Source organism: Myotis lucifugus, unplaced genomic scaffold, assembly GCF_000147115.1.
Source record: "Myotis lucifugus unplaced genomic scaffold, Myoluc2.0 scaffold_10, whole genome shotgun sequence".
In the NCBI taxonomy this organism is placed as follows: domain Eukaryota; kingdom Metazoa; phylum Chordata; class Mammalia; order Chiroptera; family Vespertilionidae; genus Myotis; species Myotis lucifugus.
The window spans coordinates 9,326,293-9,343,733 of record NW_005871058.1 but is presented as its reverse complement, the minus strand read 5'-3'; the positions used below and the strand labels follow the sequence as shown (position 1 = coordinate 9,343,733).

The 17,441-nt window shown below is 41.7% G+C and overlaps 1 protein-coding gene across 4 annotated transcripts in view; it reads right to left on the bottom strand.

The window, feature by feature from the left end:
* Nucleotides 1-14,092, bottom strand: part of A2ML1 (alpha-2-macroglobulin like 1) — a 35,110-nt gene extending 21,018 nt beyond the window's left edge. For 2 of the 4 annotated variants that reach the window (XM_014451652.2, XM_014451654.2), the window contains exons 1-13: nt 13,929-14,088; nt 13,281-13,464; nt 12,750-12,912; nt 12,145-12,197; nt 6,962-6,982; nt 6,029-6,188; nt 5,638-5,722; nt 5,049-5,175; nt 4,472-4,586; nt 4,036-4,145; nt 2,759-2,926; nt 1,226-1,453; nt 308-368 (exon numbers count right to left, since the gene is read on the bottom strand). In XM_014451652.2, coding sequence (XP_014307138.2) covers nt 308-368; nt 1,226-1,453; nt 2,759-2,926; nt 4,036-4,145; nt 4,472-4,586; nt 5,049-5,175; nt 5,638-5,722; nt 6,029-6,188; nt 6,962-6,982; nt 12,145-12,197; nt 12,750-12,912; nt 13,281-13,464; nt 13,929-14,074 — 1,621 coding nt within the window. In that variant the 5' untranslated portion in view covers nt 14,075-14,088. Of the gene's footprint in view, nt 1-307; nt 369-1,225; nt 1,454-2,758; nt 2,927-4,035; nt 4,146-4,471; nt 4,587-5,048; nt 5,176-5,637; nt 5,723-6,028; nt 6,189-6,961; nt 6,983-12,144; nt 12,198-12,749; nt 12,913-13,280; nt 13,465-13,928 lie in introns of all 4 variants that reach the window. The other 2 variants (XM_023750013.1, XM_014451653.2) reach the window with 2 other exon arrangements.
* Between the last annotated feature and the right edge of the window lie 3,349 nt (nt 14,093-17,441).

Genomic DNA, 17,441 nt, shown 5'->3' with positions numbered 1-17,441 from the left:
TAAAATATTGTTTTCTCTTCCAAAAGAAGCATGGCCCTAGCCAGTTTGGCTCAGTGGATAGAGCGTTGGCCTGTGGACCAAAGGGTCCCAGGTTCAATTCTGGTCAAGGGCATGTTCCTTGGTTGCGGGCTCCTCCCCAGCCTGGGTCCTGGTAGAAGCATGTGCAGGAGGCAACCAATCAATGTGTTTCTCTCACATTGTCTCTGTCTTTACCTCTCTCTCCCACTCTCTCTAAAAATTCAATGGAAAAATATTCTTGGGTGAGGATTAACAAACAAACAAAAACAAAACAAGCATGAACACTCACCTTTCTTTTTGGAGTTCATGTGTTTCTGCCCCTCCATCTCCAAACGTCCTTTCCCTATTAACTACGAAAGAGAAAAAAAATCATCAATAACATAAATGTTATGGGAGATTAATCTTGACCCTACTTCTGGAACATCCCTGCATCTCTCTATAAGGAGAGTCTCCTTTCATAGTTCTAGAGCCTGACTCAATACTTGTTATTTTCTACCTAATCATCCTTATTCTGTCGTGTCAGGATGATTGTTTTAGCTTAATGAAGCCATGGGGATGATAGAAAATACTAGGATGATTCAGTAGGGAGAAAGTCTCTCAGAGACTTTAAGGGGATGATAAGAGAATGAAGAGACTCTGTACCATCAAACCTGAGCTTTACAGGAATCTAATCCTCACTATCACCAAGATGACCAATAAAGCTACTTATCTTTATATGTTTCCTTCAGGCTCCAAGTTGTGATTTTATTTCCCCAACAAGGTTATCAATGTTAATTTTAACCCTGTATCATCTATTGTAAAATATTGGTCAATAAAACACAGAATGAATTTTATTCTGAGTCCCATCCTCTTCTCACCCTCCCTCCCACTCACGTACCCAGTTCCCTTCCATCCCTGGCCAGCAACATTTTCTTGTTCATTCCTCGTCTTATTTCCCCACACAGTTTCCCTGGGATCCTGCTCACAATCTCTTTATTCCTCATTTCCCCCTCCCTTTACACCTACACTAATCATATAAAATATATTTTAAAAATTGAGTTTTGCTTGTTCTTTCCATTTCTTTTAGTGTGGCTTTTAAATTTTTTGACATTACCTATGTTGCTTGCATTCTCTCTGCTTGGATAGTCTATCCAATTTCTCCAGTTCACTCTCCCCATTCCCTTTCCTTCTTGACACATTTTCACCCGCCCTCACTTCCCAGTCTCACATAGTAGGAGAAGGTGATTTCCTGGTCAGGGTGTGCATCAGCTGGATTAATGTCATACTCCACCAGCACTTCCTGGGGCTGCCCACATTGCAAGGTGCCATTTAGCCGGTTGATTCTGAGGAAGCTGTGTGTTGTATTGTAGAAGGGTTGCAGGTGCAGGTAGGCATCTTGATAGTATCGAGGCACCTGTTCTGGATTATATACTGAATCTTCCATTTGGAACCTGCCCTGAGAAAGAGAGGGAAAAGAAGCTCTTTTGGCATGTACCCTAACCATATTTAACCACAATCATTTGTTATGATTTTCAAATAGTTCTCTCTCAAATCTTCACTGTGTAAGAATGGCATGTAGATATTTCAGTATAAGTCCAGCCAAAGATGTTTGAGGAATCCATAATAGGGGCCATGTGCAGCAGCATTTTATTATGTAGGAGAGAGAAACAAGGACTGAATTATAATTGTCAAGTAATGGAAAATACTTTTACAGATTGATGCCTAGGGAATAGGTAAGCATGAGTAAGATTATAGAGAAATTAAAGACTATATCCCAGGGACATAAAAATGAGATATAGAGGATAATAGGATTGAAAATAATTATTTCTAAGTAGAGTGATCAAGTGATGCCTGAAAAAAATAGTTCTATTAGCCACAGACAAATAGCATATGTTTGCTTAAGTAGTGTAGCTAAATGATTGCATTAATGGCTTTAATTTTTCATCTCTCCTTGCATCAACATCATTTACTATGCAATATTACAGTGGGCCCCCAGGTGACTTGTTGGAAATAGATGTTAGCATATGCAAGATAAGCAGAGGCTTGAAAAAGCACTCGCATGTCCACTTTTGCTCTTGCACCTCATTGTTGACATGAGAATATACTTCGTGCTGCCTAACTTACTACCCCAGATGCACAAACAATACATGCTTTTTATTGTATAATGCTAAAATTTAAAGTTGTTTGTTAAGTAGCATTGTGTCAGTTGATAATTGATACAAGTAGTCTTCCTTATAAGTATCAAAATCTATAGTTCTCTTCTTTGCCATTTTTATGAGTAACTAGAGGCCCAGTGCATGAAATTCGTGCACAGGTAGGGTCCCTAGTGGCTGCCGGCTGGAGAGACCCTTCTGCAGGCCACCTGCCACTGCTGCTGCCGCTGCCACCGGCCCCGCCCCCTGGTTGAACTCCCAGTCTAGGGGACAATTTGCATATTAGGCTTTTATTATATAGGATCAGTAAGGGGACAGGAGGAAGAAGACAACTCTGGACCATTTTTACCTCCCTATTCAGGTTTCAAATTAGAATATGGGAATAAGTTACAAGATGAATTAGTATAAAGAGCAATTTTGATCTGAAGGGTCATTTATTTAATTAATATCAAAAGCAAACAGAAAAAGATTTGCCAAATGGGCAGCAGAATTGGCAAGTGATGGAATTACAAATGGGGTGGTAGAGGAAGAAAAGAAATAGAAACATTTTGAAGTTTTTCCTTCAGGAAGTCTTCCTTGCTGGGAAGCTGGCCCACTCCAGTGCTTACCTGCAGAGAAATGTCTGTCCCATTCCAATGAACCGTATCCAGCTTGAAGGAAGCGAGGCCATCGTTGTCAGTAATTAAGGTATGGTTGATGGTTGCATTTATGCCCAAAATCATCAGAAACACTTCATGATTCTTGAGAAGGGACCCATCATGGCCCTTAACTCTTATCTGAGGGGCAAAGGTCATCAGAGTTAGGTTTGGAGTAGGTTCAAGTATGAGGTAAAGTGACGTGATAACAGAAACTCTTAAGAATACATTTCAGAAAAGAGTCCAGAAAAAGCTAAATGTATTCAAGGTTTGCAAACTAGGATCTACAAGGAATTGAGAAACAAACAGAAGCAGCTTAGCCTGGAGCAGGAGTATATTTGCCATGAAGCGTTAGGGCCCTTCATTAGCTACACAGGCTCTTCCTAAGGCTCTGTAGAATGTTTTGCTTTCCTTTTCTTTTTATTATTATTATTTTTTATTTGATTTCTTTTTCTTAATCTTTACAACAATCGTATGGGATAGACACTATTATTGGGCCTATTTTACAGATGATTTAACCTCTTCCACTCCCAAATTATATAACATTAGATTCTAAGAAAATCTGGATCTGCTCTTGATCTAGAGAAAAGATGACTAAGGAATAAATGGATCTAAATATGTACATTATTGTGTTGACCAGTTGTTCTAGGAATGTAGAAGAATATGCTAGAGAGAGGGGTAGATTTTAGGTATTAGACAGAAGACATTAACAAAGAAAATTTTAAACTTTCTTTAAAAAATGCTTAAGGATCTATAAATGGCTTTCTATCAAGGAAAGTCTGATATTAACTTTGCCTAGATGCAGGAGCTCAGACTAGATGATTTCTCCAAATACCTTACAGCTCTAAAATTCAAATATTTGAATATTACAATATGAGCCCTTGGCATTAGGAAGGGCACTGAAGTCACATTAATATTCAAGATATATCTCATGTGAGATTAAGGGCAGCACAACATAAGGAGTTCAGAGTATATATTCTGAACGCAGGCTGCCTAGTTTTTATCATAGTTACTACTTACTAGTTATATAACCTTGGAAAAATCACTTAATCTCTCTTGCTTCAGTCTCCTTATCTGTAAAATGGGACCAATAATAGTGTTTATCCCATAGGAATGGTGTAAAGATTGAATAAGTGAATAGCCATAGAGTACTTAGAACAATGCTGGTAGTTTTATTTTGATATGTCTAGAGAAAGGAGGCAGTAGTTAAGCATTTATTTTTGTCTGTGCAGAGACAGGCTTCAACATACCTTCCCACTGAAGGGAAAATTGGGGTAATAATAATTATTGGTGTCTTCAAAGGTCATTGATCCTATTTGTGAAGAAATGTAGATTTCCTGAGTGCCATTGGCCTCCACACCTGCAGAGGGAAACCAGATGTACATTAATCTAAATGCCTGAAATCCTCATTTTCATGTTTAATACAAAATCTCTGAAAGGATGGTGCCCCTGGAAGTATAAAGCTTAATATATTTCTAGCCAAAGACCCAAACCAACTCCTCCTCCCCAAATGTTTGGAGGAAATAGGTACTGGATGGCAGATTGGAATCTGGCATTTCCCTTCGTGAACCAGAAGTCACTCCCAAACACTAATGAAGGTAGGTCTTGAATCCTCTGAGTAGGTGTATCCCTGAAACAGTCCCTTTCCTTTCTTTTTTCTTAATGAACCAAGAAGTATCCACTTACCTGTCCCTTCCTCCACCACAGTAGTCACAATATTGATGCTGTGACTATACATATAGCCAGTGAGGTTGAAGGTGGACATGTTCACAGAAGCTGAGAAGCATCCTGCTTTGTCCGTCTAATGAGTCAATTAGAGAGAGGGAGGGAGAAATAGAGGATGAATAATCTGATCCCAACTTCCATTTCATAGTGTACCACAGAAGGAAATAATTTCTTATCTTCATGCTTTAGTTTCTCCATCCTTAAGAGAGAAAAACTCTCCTATAACATAGAGTATACACCTACACATATATAATCATGAAATGACTTTGAAGCTACAAAATAGGAGAAGATGAAAAGAGCCAACTGTAGAATGGGAAAACTTTATCTCCCAAGGGTTTAAGTTCATTTCTTGATTATAAGGCAGATTCTAAAAGACTTTATCTATTTTGGATAAAACGACCCCTTTGCTCTTTGGAACTTGGATAACAATTGTGTGAAATGTTTTCTCCTCTGGGCTTTTAGCACTTTTCTATATTGCTGCTTATTTACTCTTTAGGACATGTAAATAAGGTGCCTTTTCTAAATACCATTTACTCACCTGCCCAGAGAGGTTCCTGCATTTGTCAGGTAGCTGTTTTCTTTCTGTCTCTCCAAACCAGTAAGTATGTGCCTTTTGACACACTGATACCTGCACTGCCCCTAGCATAGGTTTTCCATAGGTGTACCTAAACCAGAGAAGCATGCAGAGTCAGAGTTAGGAAATTCCACTTGAGGGCCAACCTTCATCCCCCAAAACACCACTTTCCTTCTTTCCCACACTCCAACCTCTGCAAGTACTCTGGCATTCACTTCCCTGCTTTATTCAAAGCCGTAGAGTATTGCCATTACACAATAAGTACCATCCAAAGGACAGAATAGCAGCTTTCTTTTTCCTTACTCCCATTTCTCCATGAGATTCAACATTCCATTCAGCACAAAGTAGATTCAAAATCCCTAATGCTGACCGAGTGAGCAGTGGGAAGTAAGAGCAGAAACACAATTAGAAAATGTGTTCTTGGAGAAGTCTTGACTCTAGACTACATAAAAAATCCCAAGTTTTAACCACCACCTCCATTTCTCCATAACACTCCTCAACATACTTCTCAATGTAGCTTTAATCTCCACCAGATCTAGAGTCATATTCTTACCTACAACAAATTTTTACTAAGAAAGATTCCTCCATGGTTGATAACTGCCTGGGCTCGACCACTTCCACCTTGAACTTAGGCAGCACTGGAGAGAGTGGAAAGAAAATGGAAACGGAATAGGAGAAGAACTTAACCATATAGGTAGTGAACAGTGGGGTACAAAAACAGTAATTAATTAATTTATTGATTAATTAAATAAATAACTAATTAATTAATTAATCAATCAAGAGGGGGCTTTATTAAGGTGAAATACTCCTGAAGTTATTAGCTGGCTTAGCACTGATTCAAAAATGAATAAACATCCCTCCCGATGGCAAGTTTTTACTTTATTATTGCCGATTTTGTAACCAGATTACATCCAACACTATGAGCTCATCGTTCTCCCACCTACCATATTCTTCCACACTGAAGGTGCCAAAGGTCTTGCCCTCAGCCACTGCCACTGTGTAGGTGCCCAGCGTTGCCTCTGGTGCCAGTTGGAAGGATAGCTGCACAATGCCTTGCTCGGGCACCACTTCCAGCCACTGTGCAATCCTGTTGCTATTTGGATCCTGTGTCCATGGAAAAGAAACCTCTTGATGTACCTGTCTGTCTGGCTTCCACTTTGCACTGCAACAAGCGGGTACAGGATTCTCCCCATGGCCTCCCCATGTCCAAACCGCACCTGGCTTATTTATTATTCTCTTCATTACTGCATGAGATAGGCCCAGCCCCCATTTTGGAAGAAAAGGGTCCTTCAAATAATCAGACTGAGTCTTCTAAGGTGTTATGACCAGTTTCAGAAAGTGGGATTTAGGATGTCCTTTACAAAGAATGTTTACTCTACTCTTGGTCTCTATTAAGGGACAACGCTGAAGGGATTGATTGTAAGATACATGAGAGACAGGTAATTTAACAGAGAAATGGAGGGGATGCTCTGGGGAATTCGCACTCCTAGGCCCTTTTCTCCTTAACACTTCTCACAGGCATTCATGTCATAGTCAACTGTCGAGTGTCTATGACAAGAGCTCATCACTGAAAACTAAGAGGAGTGTGGAACCAGGTGAATTGGTGCGGCACAAAGAAGTTACAGGAACCAGAGTGGAAGGGTTAGTCCCAGCAGAGGTTGGTGACTTTCCTTACAGAGGTTTAGGGCTGAGAGGACTGGGGCGGGCAGAGGCCAGAGAACAGGCACAGCGTAGGTGGAATTGTGGGCACTCAGTGCTGGGCAGTCCCAGGCGCTGGGCCAAGATCTCAGAGTTCTGTCTGGCTTCCAAGTTTAGCACCAAACTCTCACTTCTCCTTCTCCACCACTGACAGAAAAGCAAAAGAAACTTCTACTTACCTGCAGTTCCACCATAGAATACTGAAAAGGAAAACCAGATAATGTGGGTTAAAGCAGGATACGCAACAAGGTTAAGTTTGTTGAAAGCAAGTTCACAAAGGCGCCTTTCTTTCCCCATTGCCCACTCCTTCCTTTCAGATGGCTCTGTGCTGCTCTGATTAGATTAACAATGGGGCAAAAGCTTATTGGCTAGTGGAGGAGAGAGAAGGGATTTCCTCAGAGGGTTGCTGGTCTCCGAAATATTTAAAGAAATGGAGCTTCAGACACTTCAGCATCCCTTGGTGCTCTAAGACCCAGCTCTTCTTGGAGCCAACTATCTCCCGCCGCCTCCTCTGCTATTTGAATGCCACTGGGCGGGAACCTTATTTTCAAGCATTGCAAAACAATTTCTAAAAAAAAAAATGTTTAAAAGCGTTCCATTGAAGGATCATGTATAGTTTCCTCAAGAAAATGGATGCTAAGACCATTAAGTTGGTGGGGAACAGGTCGTTGTGCTAGGTGTGAGTATCACCCCAAAAGCGCTTGCCAGTTTCAATCGGAAAAAAGACATAGCTTTCCATTGGGGAAATTAAGCTGTCACCACCTTCACCAGTAATCAAACTCATCATCACTAATCGTGGGAAAGAGACATCATGTGCTTCCTTCCTGAAGAGACACATTTGAGGTTTCCTGCATTACCTACCAAGTATTTTTGCCAAGAATGTTTAGCTTAAATCTAATTAAGACCTCACACCTACTCCCAGAAGACAGAGGAACAAGTTAGATTACACAATAGGAGAAATAATCAGACAAATTATGAATGTCAAATATTCTGCAAGACAAGTAGGCTTCCTTAAGATCAGTGTCATATTTCAAAACGAGGACATTTTAAAAGCTATTTAACCTGATCTCTTTCTCTCGCAAAAAAGTCAATATAATAAAAAAAGAGAGATTATTTTATATTAAGAAAAATTTAAAACATAATAATTAAATGTAATACATGGATTTGTTTTTTTGGCTTCTAGTTTGAAAATTTGGAAAAAAAAACAAATTTAGGGCTGCATACTAAATAATAATTATTAATTTTATTAGATGTGATAATGACATTATGATTTTTAAAGACATTCTTTTTAGAAGATATATACTAAAGTATTTACAAGTAACATGTTATGATGTCTGAAGCTTACTTTTAAATTATTTAGCAAAAAAATAATATATTAAAACAAATGTAGCAAAATAAAAAACACTGAATCTTGGTGTTATGTTTGAAAATTCTAATAATTAAAAGTTGAAAACAAAATGACAGCTCAAGATAATTTTCTTATGAGAGAATTATCTTTTTACTGTATTGTTTTTGTTTGTGTGAGATGTTTTAATTCTTTAACTGTAATTGTTAGAATTTTACAAAATCATGGCCATGGAAATAGATAATTACAACATCTAGGCTGTGAATATAATTAAAAATCTGGTTAGAGACTATACATTTGCTGGACTGAGGACTTTCCAGTTAGTATTACACACTTTTTAAAAATATGTATTGTTATTGATTTCAGAGAGGAAGAGAGAGATAGAAACATCAATGATGAGAGAGAATCATTGATTGGCTGCCTCCTGCATGCCCCACACTGGGGATCGAGCCCGCAACATGGGTATATGCCCTGACCATGGAATCAAACTGTGACCTCCTGGTTCATAGGTCAACACTCAACCATTGGGTCATGCCAGCTGGGCAATATTATACACTTTTAAAAGGACTTTCAACTAAATGAGATTGAAAGCTGAATTTAGATATGGAGGTCTTAGAGAGGGTACAAAGTTTGGATCTCACTTGGAAGGGAGATGGAATGGAACCTAGTTGGTGCTTGTCTTTGATTCTTGCTGTAAGTACCATGTGATGCTGACCAGTGAAGAAGCAGCGTGTCATTAAATACAAACATCAGCCTTGATATCAAGGATAATGGCAATTCCTCAGTAAAGCCAGAAATGAGAGATAAAGATTGTAGGGATGGAAAATTTTTCCCTTCTTCCCTTCTAGGCTCTTTGGCTAGTCTAATAATTAAATTGACCTAAGACAGGTTAATAGTGAAAAAACAAATTTAATTACATCCATATAGGAGCACCACAAAGACAATGAGACTGAAAAGGAGTCAGGCAATTGAGGCTGAGATGCCGCCCTGAGCTAAGGAATGGAATAGGGGTCTGGGGCTTCCAAGCAGAGGAGGGCAATTCACAGGAAGAGAAGAAAAGCAGATGTTTGGTAACCAGATGTTTGCCCTGCCATGCAAGTAAGTCTTTCAGATATAGAAAAAGTCATCGCTGATAATAGCTCTCTCTGGTACAGGCTCCCCATCTAAACTCTTTCAGCCAGTTAAGGGAGAAATAAACTTTTTCTTGAGTCTGTAGTCTTTTCTTTGTTAATCCTCACCTGAGGATACTTTTCCATTTATTTATTTATTTATTTATTTATTTATTTATTTATTTATTTTTATAGAAAGAGTAGAAGGGAGAGGAAGAGGCAGAGAGAGAGGAACATGGATGTGAGAGAGACACATCAATTGGTTGCCTCCCACACACACCCTGACCAGGGTCGGGGATCAAACCTGCAACCAAGGTACGTACCCTTGACTGAAATCAAACCAAGGACCCTATAGTCCAAGGGCCAACGCTCTACCCAAACTGGCTAGGGCTGCAGAGTCTTAACTGCCTTCAGCTCAAAATAGCCCACATGATAAAGCAGCACATTTTGGGATGACCTATTCTGCTCTAGTTCCGGGTCAAAGGAGGACAGGACTTCCACAAACCAGGGCTACATAGGCGATAAGGAGGCAACTATCACTGAGATTATTATGGAATCCTATAAATTCCAGAAAAAGAACACTTCCTCAGATAACAAAGTATTTTTCTCACACAGGGAGTCAAGAGGGAGGGAGGACACCAGTTACCAGTTTGCTTTCCTCTCAAAGGAAACAAGTGTTCAACTAGGACAGTGGTCAGCCAAATATCAACAGTACAACGATTGAAATTTCTTTTGAGAGCCAAATTTTTTAAACTTAAACTATATAGGTAGGTACATTGTTATTAACTTAATTAGGGTACTCCTAAGCTGGCCTTTGTTAAAAACGTCCTCACCCTGACTGGTTTGGCTCAGTGGATAGAGCATCAGCCTGCAGACTGAAAGGTCCCAGGTTCAATTCCAGTCAAGGGCACGTACCTTGGTTGCAGGCACAACCCCAGTAGGGGGTGTGTAGGAGGCAGCTGATCGATGTTTCTCTCTCATCGATGTTTCTAACTCTCTATTCCTCTCCCTTCCTCTCTGTAAAAAATCAATAAAATATAAAAAAAAAAATCCTCAATCTGAGGGGTCGACCTTGGCGAACGTACCCCCACTTCTTCTAATGCCACTTCTTCAAAATAGACTCGCCCAGGCCGAAAACCGACTTCTGCGCATGGGCCACAAAGTTTCAATCGCACTGTACGTGTGCGCCCGCACGTGGTATTTTGTGGAAGAGCCACACTCAAGGGGCCAAAGAGCCGCATGTGGCTCGCGAGCCGTGGTTTGCCGACCACTGAACTAGGACGATAGCATTTCCAACTGGAAGCTGCCTGAGGTTTCTGAATGAATGGATGTAGCAACCAAAGTAGTCAGGGTCAGTTCATCTCAAGTATATTTTAGTTGCCTGAGGCTAAAACACTGTGCTCTGTATACTCTCCATTACTTAGTAAAATTCCTTTGGGTAATTTCAGTGTTTCAAATTAAGCATTTCAAATTTTCAGTGTTCAAACTGGAACTTGGGATGAGGGTGCTGGCTAGAGAAACGGAGTGGAGAGGAAGGAGTAATTTTACATCAGAAACAGAGCATCACTGTAGAAATCAGAGCACCTCTCAGGAAATGATCACAGGAAAGATAATATAACAGGGGTGGTTCATGAGATCAACCTTGAAGGCAGTAGAGTCTGAGATAACTTTGGCTGTGGCTACACTTTCACCTTAGCATGTCCTCCTTTTAGCTCTGGAATCAACAGTTTGTTAAACAATAGCGATTCAATATTCTACCCAACTTTTTTTAAAATATATTTTTATTGATTTTAGAGAGGAAGGGAGACAGAGATAGAAACATCAATAATGAGAGAGAACCATTGATTGGCTGCCTCCTGCACGCCCCCTACTGGGGATCGAGCCCACAACCTGGGCATGTGCCTTTGACCAGAGTTGAACCTGGGACCCTTTTGTCCGCAGGCCAACGCTCTATCCACTGAGCCAAACCAGCTAGGGCTCTACCAAACTTTTGATAAAGAAAGGATACAGGTAATGGGAAGGAGAAACTAAAAAGAATTCTAAATTGGGAAAGAAAGCAGTGGTGGGGGAGGCTAGTGATCATAAGCCCATAGCCTCCTGTACACAGGGAAAGGAAACAGAAGCTCTGAGAACATGGAGAGAGACATAAAAATAATGCTCTCCCTATAATTATCATTAAAAGTGTCCTTTGAATTCATGGCCTGTGTCTGAAGGCGAAAGAAGACAGCAGGAGTGTGTTAGAGCAAAGTATTTCACAAGCATGTAGAAACAACACAAGCCCTGAATTGAGATCATACCCCTCATAAGGCTTATGATTCTAGCAGTTGAGCTGTTCAAGGAAAACTGAAGTATTCACCAAATGTTACCACATTTTTTTTACCTTGGGCACTTTTTAAATGTTGCCTTCAGAGAACTGTCTATTTTATAATTTGGTATTTTTAAATGTTGCCTTAAGAAAATTGTCTAAGTTATAAATTACCTTGCCTCATAGTAAAAAAAAAAAAAAAAGGTGTGTGTGGGGGGGTGAATATCCTCATTTCTTCCTTTTGTTAAACACACTCCTGAACTATGTCTTCAGATTTGAACTGCAAAGCATCTTGGTGTAATCCCTCGAAACTCTTGAAGTTTGCAAAAACTATTTTTTAAAACAGCAGGGAATGTAACCCTCTCTCGGGAATGTTAACCTCCCTGATGTGCTCGGCTACTGGGCCTGAGAGCTAGACGCATCTGCTTGTTTTCAGGCAGGCAGGGGCTAGGAGGTCTTAGACTGGCATCTCAGTTCCCACCTGCACTCTGCACCTCAGAGGGCCTCGCCTCCTCACACCCTTGGAAAGAACCTCTTCTTTCCCCTGTTCTCTCAGTCTGTCCTCCCCCTTTTCCCTTCCCTTCTTCCCAACTCAACTCTCACCTTGTCATTCACTGGAACAAAGTTGCTGTCCAGGGTGACGATGCGGAAGTGCACTGGAAGGAAACAGGCATCATTAGCACAGGGAGATTTCCTCTTTCAGATCTTTCTTCCTTCCACCCTTCTACTTCCTCACACATACTTCTGAGTCAGCAAAACCCCATCGTTTTATTATTATTATTATTATTTGAATAAACCTAGTCCGAGAAAAAATGAAGCCCTCAAACGAGTTCTCTTCACCACTGCAGACTCTGAAACCTCAGAGTGGAATGCCCCTCTAAGAAGCAGCAAATACCAACCACAGGAGCTCCAGCCAAATGTGTATTTGCATATTTCACACACAAGCAGCTTGTGGAAGGACCCAGCAATCCAATTATACTTACAGATTTTATTCCAGAAGAAACATTCTCTCCTGTTTTAGAGACACACACACAGGAGCCACTCCACCCACGACCCTTTGGCTTGTGGAGCCCAGCATCCCCCCAGACCTTCCCCTCTTCTGCTCTCATTATTCCACAGGCCTGCCACCAAATCCCAAAGCCCCTGTTGAAGGACACCCGCCGCTGTGTCCCCAGCCTTTGGTCCGACCCCACATGTGTGCCTCTTACCTCGCTGCCCTGGCTTGTAGACGGGTTTGTCAGTTTGCACAAAGGTGCCATGCCCCTGCCTCTGAATTAAAACCGTTTTCTTTTCCTCAAAGCTGATGTTATTTCCAGTTCCTGACACCCGGACTGTAGCCACTTCTTCTGTGCCACCTGCAGGAGGTGGTACCTGGCCAAGAGAGGGGAGCTCTGAGGAGGAGGAGGAGACGGAGGCACAGAATCTACTGGTTGCAAACCCAAGGATGCGGGGGTAAAAGGAAAGGACTGAGTCAGATGGGAGTAGCAAGGGTAGAGCCACAAAACAGGTTGCCAGGGAAAAGGGGAACAATAGTCGGAGGTTAAGGTCGGGAACAAAAAGAAGAAATGCAAGGTCAGGGAAATTATGGATGAGTGATGGCCAGGAATTAGAGTCAGGTTTAGGGGAGATAGGTTTAAGGGCCTTGACAAACGTAAGATAACAAAGTTAGATTATAGTGAGTATCTAGGGAGGAGAATAGGCAAGTATGGGATTCGAGTTGGGGTTAACTCTGTGCTTACCAAAAAGGACATGCAGTGTAAGTGCCTCTTCCTCATTCCACGGTGTTCTAGCAACTTCTGGGCCTTGTTCTTGGTCTCCAGAGTAACCGTGAATTTTACATCATAGTACCCAGGGCTCAGATCCAAACAAACCTTCTGAGTAGAGGGAAAGTGAAGCTGGGCTGGTAATGTCACCAGGTAGTTACTGTTAAAGAAGCAAAAGGGTTTGAGGACATAATGATTCATCCATTCAGTGGGAAATTAAGCCCTTTCACAAACACTCAGCATATAGCAGTGAATTAAACAGACTGAGCCCCTGCCTCCATAAACCTTATTTCCTATAAAGAAGAAGACAAAAAACTCAGTGCACAACCTTTAAACCTCCCATAATCAGGAAACCATCACTGAGAGTGCATGCTTAGTATACCAAGGAGGAAATCAGTTCTATGACAGAGAACAGAGTACAGGGAGCCTACTGTATTTTAATATTATCTTTTTTTTTTTTTTAACTTCCTCTTAGGCCTCAACTTTTCTCTCTGGGTAGAGGAGAAATGCAACCAGAGAAGGGAAAAGATGAGAAAGAAATTACAATAAACCAAAGGTTCTCTCCTCCCCCCATATTTAGGTTTGAGAAAGGTAGACAAAGAAGCTCTGACTTCAAGCACTTACGGAAGGAGTTGTTCTGCAATAGCTGGTGATAGAGCCAATATTCCCAGCAGGAGTTGAGCCCACATCGTTGTGGGTAACGCAGATGAGGTCTGCTCCCCGTCCGGAGCATATATTTTAACTCCCCAGGCTGGGAGTGGAGCTACCATTGAAGCTCCAGCCAATCACCTACTGGGGCCTCAGGTGAAGGTGGTAAATGAGGGTAAGGCTTCTATTCACTTCCTTAAGTTAATTTCTCCCTGAAACATTCATACTGGCTCAGCCAGTCCATACCTGTTTTGGGAAACGCCAGAGCTGAGAGTTCACAGTGGTGATGTTCACAGAACAAATGTTGGTCTCCGCCCTTTATTTCTGGCTTCATTCCAAATTCTCATACCCATTTGATCTTTCCACCTTTTTTATTATTCTATTAAGACATATTTGGGATCACAGGTATGGGAGCAGTACCCATAGGAAACCAGAATACCTCTTATCTAATTGGAAATTTTAAAAAATTAACACTACACAATATTGTGTCAATAAAAATGATCCAAAACTTTCTGAAGGTAATTTCACACTGAGCATCAAAAGCTTTTCATATTTGCATATTCTTTGACCCAGCAACTCCTATGGAAATGCTTCTTCATGAGAAAAGAGAACATGAATACATGCAACAAAGAAAATAAATCTACATTGAGTTTCTTTGTAGTGCTCGTTACAATGCAAGACTTAAAAGCCACCTAGAGCAGTGATGGCGAACCTATGACACGCGTGTCAGAGGTGACACGCGAACTCATTTTTTTGGTTGATTTTTCTTTGTTAAATGGCATTTAAATATATAAAATAAATATCAAAAATATAAATCTTTGTTTTACTATGGTTGCAAATATCAAAAAAATTCTATATGTGACACGGCACCAGAGTTAAGTTAAGGTTTTTCAAAATGCTGGCACGCCGAGCTCAAAAGGTTCGCCATCACTGGCCTAGAGTATAAATCAGTGAGAATACTTTCCGGACCAATGACCAAACCACCTAAAACCAACATGAACAAAAAAGAGTTTTTAGTAACTGGGGTGGATAAGATATGAAGAAAGAACTGAAGGAAACAGAAATTCTGCAGACTTTATGGTCTAGAACTAGAGACTTGATGCTGTCAGAAAGAAGCGAGGAAAATTCCTTGGCACGAGGAAATTGAGACAGGTAGCTAAAGGGCTGAGTAATTTACAGCCAGATAATGTCACAAGATCTTATCTTCCTTAACTAAGGAACAAGTGTTTTACACATACCACACTGTGCAGGGGAGCAGACCTGCCTCAACCCTGGTCCCTTTCCGGTAACATTATTTGCTTGTCTCTTACCGTTACCAGTAAGGGGACCAAGCCAGGAGCGGGAATGCCTAGGGCTGGCCAGTGGTGTGTGGGTTCTTGGCTTTGTGCAGGAAAGATTTCACAAGAGGAATCCAGGTGATTTTGAGAGTACGTTTATTAAAGCTGGGACGGTGAAACAACGAAGGGCCTAGGATAGAAGACAATAGGAGAGAGACTGGGGAGGGCTGCTTTGGCTCTGTAGAAACGTTAGGTTATTAGAATGAGCAGCTTCTTCTTCAGGCTCGTAAGTAAACTTGACAGAGCTGAGGAAAAATCAGCCAATATCTATCTTAAAGACAGATCAATAAAAATGATCCAAACTAAAATAAGTGCAGAGAACCAAATGGCAGCATAGGTAAACGCCTGTACTTACTGCCTCCCACAACCACATCAAAATTACAACTAAAATACAGAACAACTATCATCCATAACCACAGGAAAGCTGGCTGAGTGGAAGTACTACAACTAAGAGAGGTAAAGAAGAAAGCTCATTGAGACTGGTAGGAGGCGTGGAGGCACGGAACGGGCTGGTCTGGCACCCAGGTGTGCCGCTTTTTTAATTGGGAGGGAGATCGCCTCTGCAGAGGCCGCCTGGAGAAGCAGGGAGTCCCAGCCCCACACCAGACTCCCAGCCCAGGGTCCCAGAGCTGGGGAAAGAACTACAGGCCATAAGAACTATGGACTGTAAAAACCAGTGCGGATTGGGCCTGAGTGACACACAGGCTGCTGGAGACCTAGCTGCTCCTCTTAAAAGGATGGCACCATGAAATGAATTTACAAGACCCACTTCCTCTGAGCTCCAGTGCCAGCTGAGGCTCTGGGGGATCCAGATTCCTACGGGGAGAAACTGAATGGTCTGGCATCGGGGCAGGAATGCGGAGGCGGCTTTCTTCCAGAGGGAGGTGCTCCCAGAGGTCATTGTTCTTGTGCTGGGACTTCCCCAGTGCAGGGCTGACTGGCAGCCATTTATGTTTGCTCTGCCCTGGTGATTCTCTGAGACCCCGCCCTACCAATTTACAACCCCACCCAAGCTGTGCACAGCAGCTTTTGCATATGAATGGTCTGTCCATTCGCAGCCTAAATCTCTGTTAAACAAGCTGCAGCTGGGTCAGGGAGCCCCAAACCTGTCAATAAAAGGCCCCCAAATCAGCACCAGCACCAGCCTGCCTTGCTTCACAGCTGGGCCTTGTCTGGGCACTTCCAAACCCAATACAAAGAGGAGGAATCTGCAGATCTCTCTGTAGCTCCTGCTGGGTGGCTCCAGGCAATGGCTGACTTTGCACCTCCCTGGAGACCCAAGAGCCAGTGTACCAGTGGTCAGTGTGAGACCATCCAGATTACAACTCTTCACATTCATAAGTGACACACTCAAGGGGCAGACTCAGTGAGCACCAAAGCCCCACTGAAGCAAGTCCTGCCCCATTAGGGTGTCTCCTGTACAAAAGCTCTCCCACTGTAGTCACAACTGGTCCCCACAGCCAATTGGCCTAGAGGTCAATTCCTCCCAGTGACACCAACAGCAATCAAGGCTCAACTACAACAAAACTGTGCACACAGCCCACAAAGGGGTGCCCCTAGAGTGTCCATCTCAGGTGATTGGGGAGGCTGAGCCACTGGGCCCTATAGGACACCTACTACACAAGGCCACTCTATCAACTCAAGGAGATTTAGTAGCTACCCAATACATAGAAACAAACACAGGGAAGCAGCCAAAATGCGGAGACAAAGAGACATGTCACAAATGAAAGAAATGGAAGAAAGCAAACTACTGGATATAGAGTTCAAAACCATGGTTATAAGATTACTCAAGAATCTTCTAGAAACCTCCGAGGAATTTAGTGAGACTTCCAAGGATCTTAGTGAGAATGCCAAAAAAATGGAAAAGGATCAGTGAGAAATTAAGCATACACTGACTGAAATAAAGAATCATATACAGGGATTCAACAGTAGATTAGAGGGTCCTGAGAATCAAATCAATTATTTGAAATATGAGGAAGAAAAAAACACCCAACCAGAAGAGAAAAAAGAAAAAAGAGTTAAAAAAATATGAAGACAGTGTAAGGAGCCTCTGGGACAACTTCAAACATACCAACATCCGAATTAGGAGGGTGCCAGAAGAAGAGAGCAAGATACTGAAAACCTATTTGAAGAAATAATGACAGAAAACTTC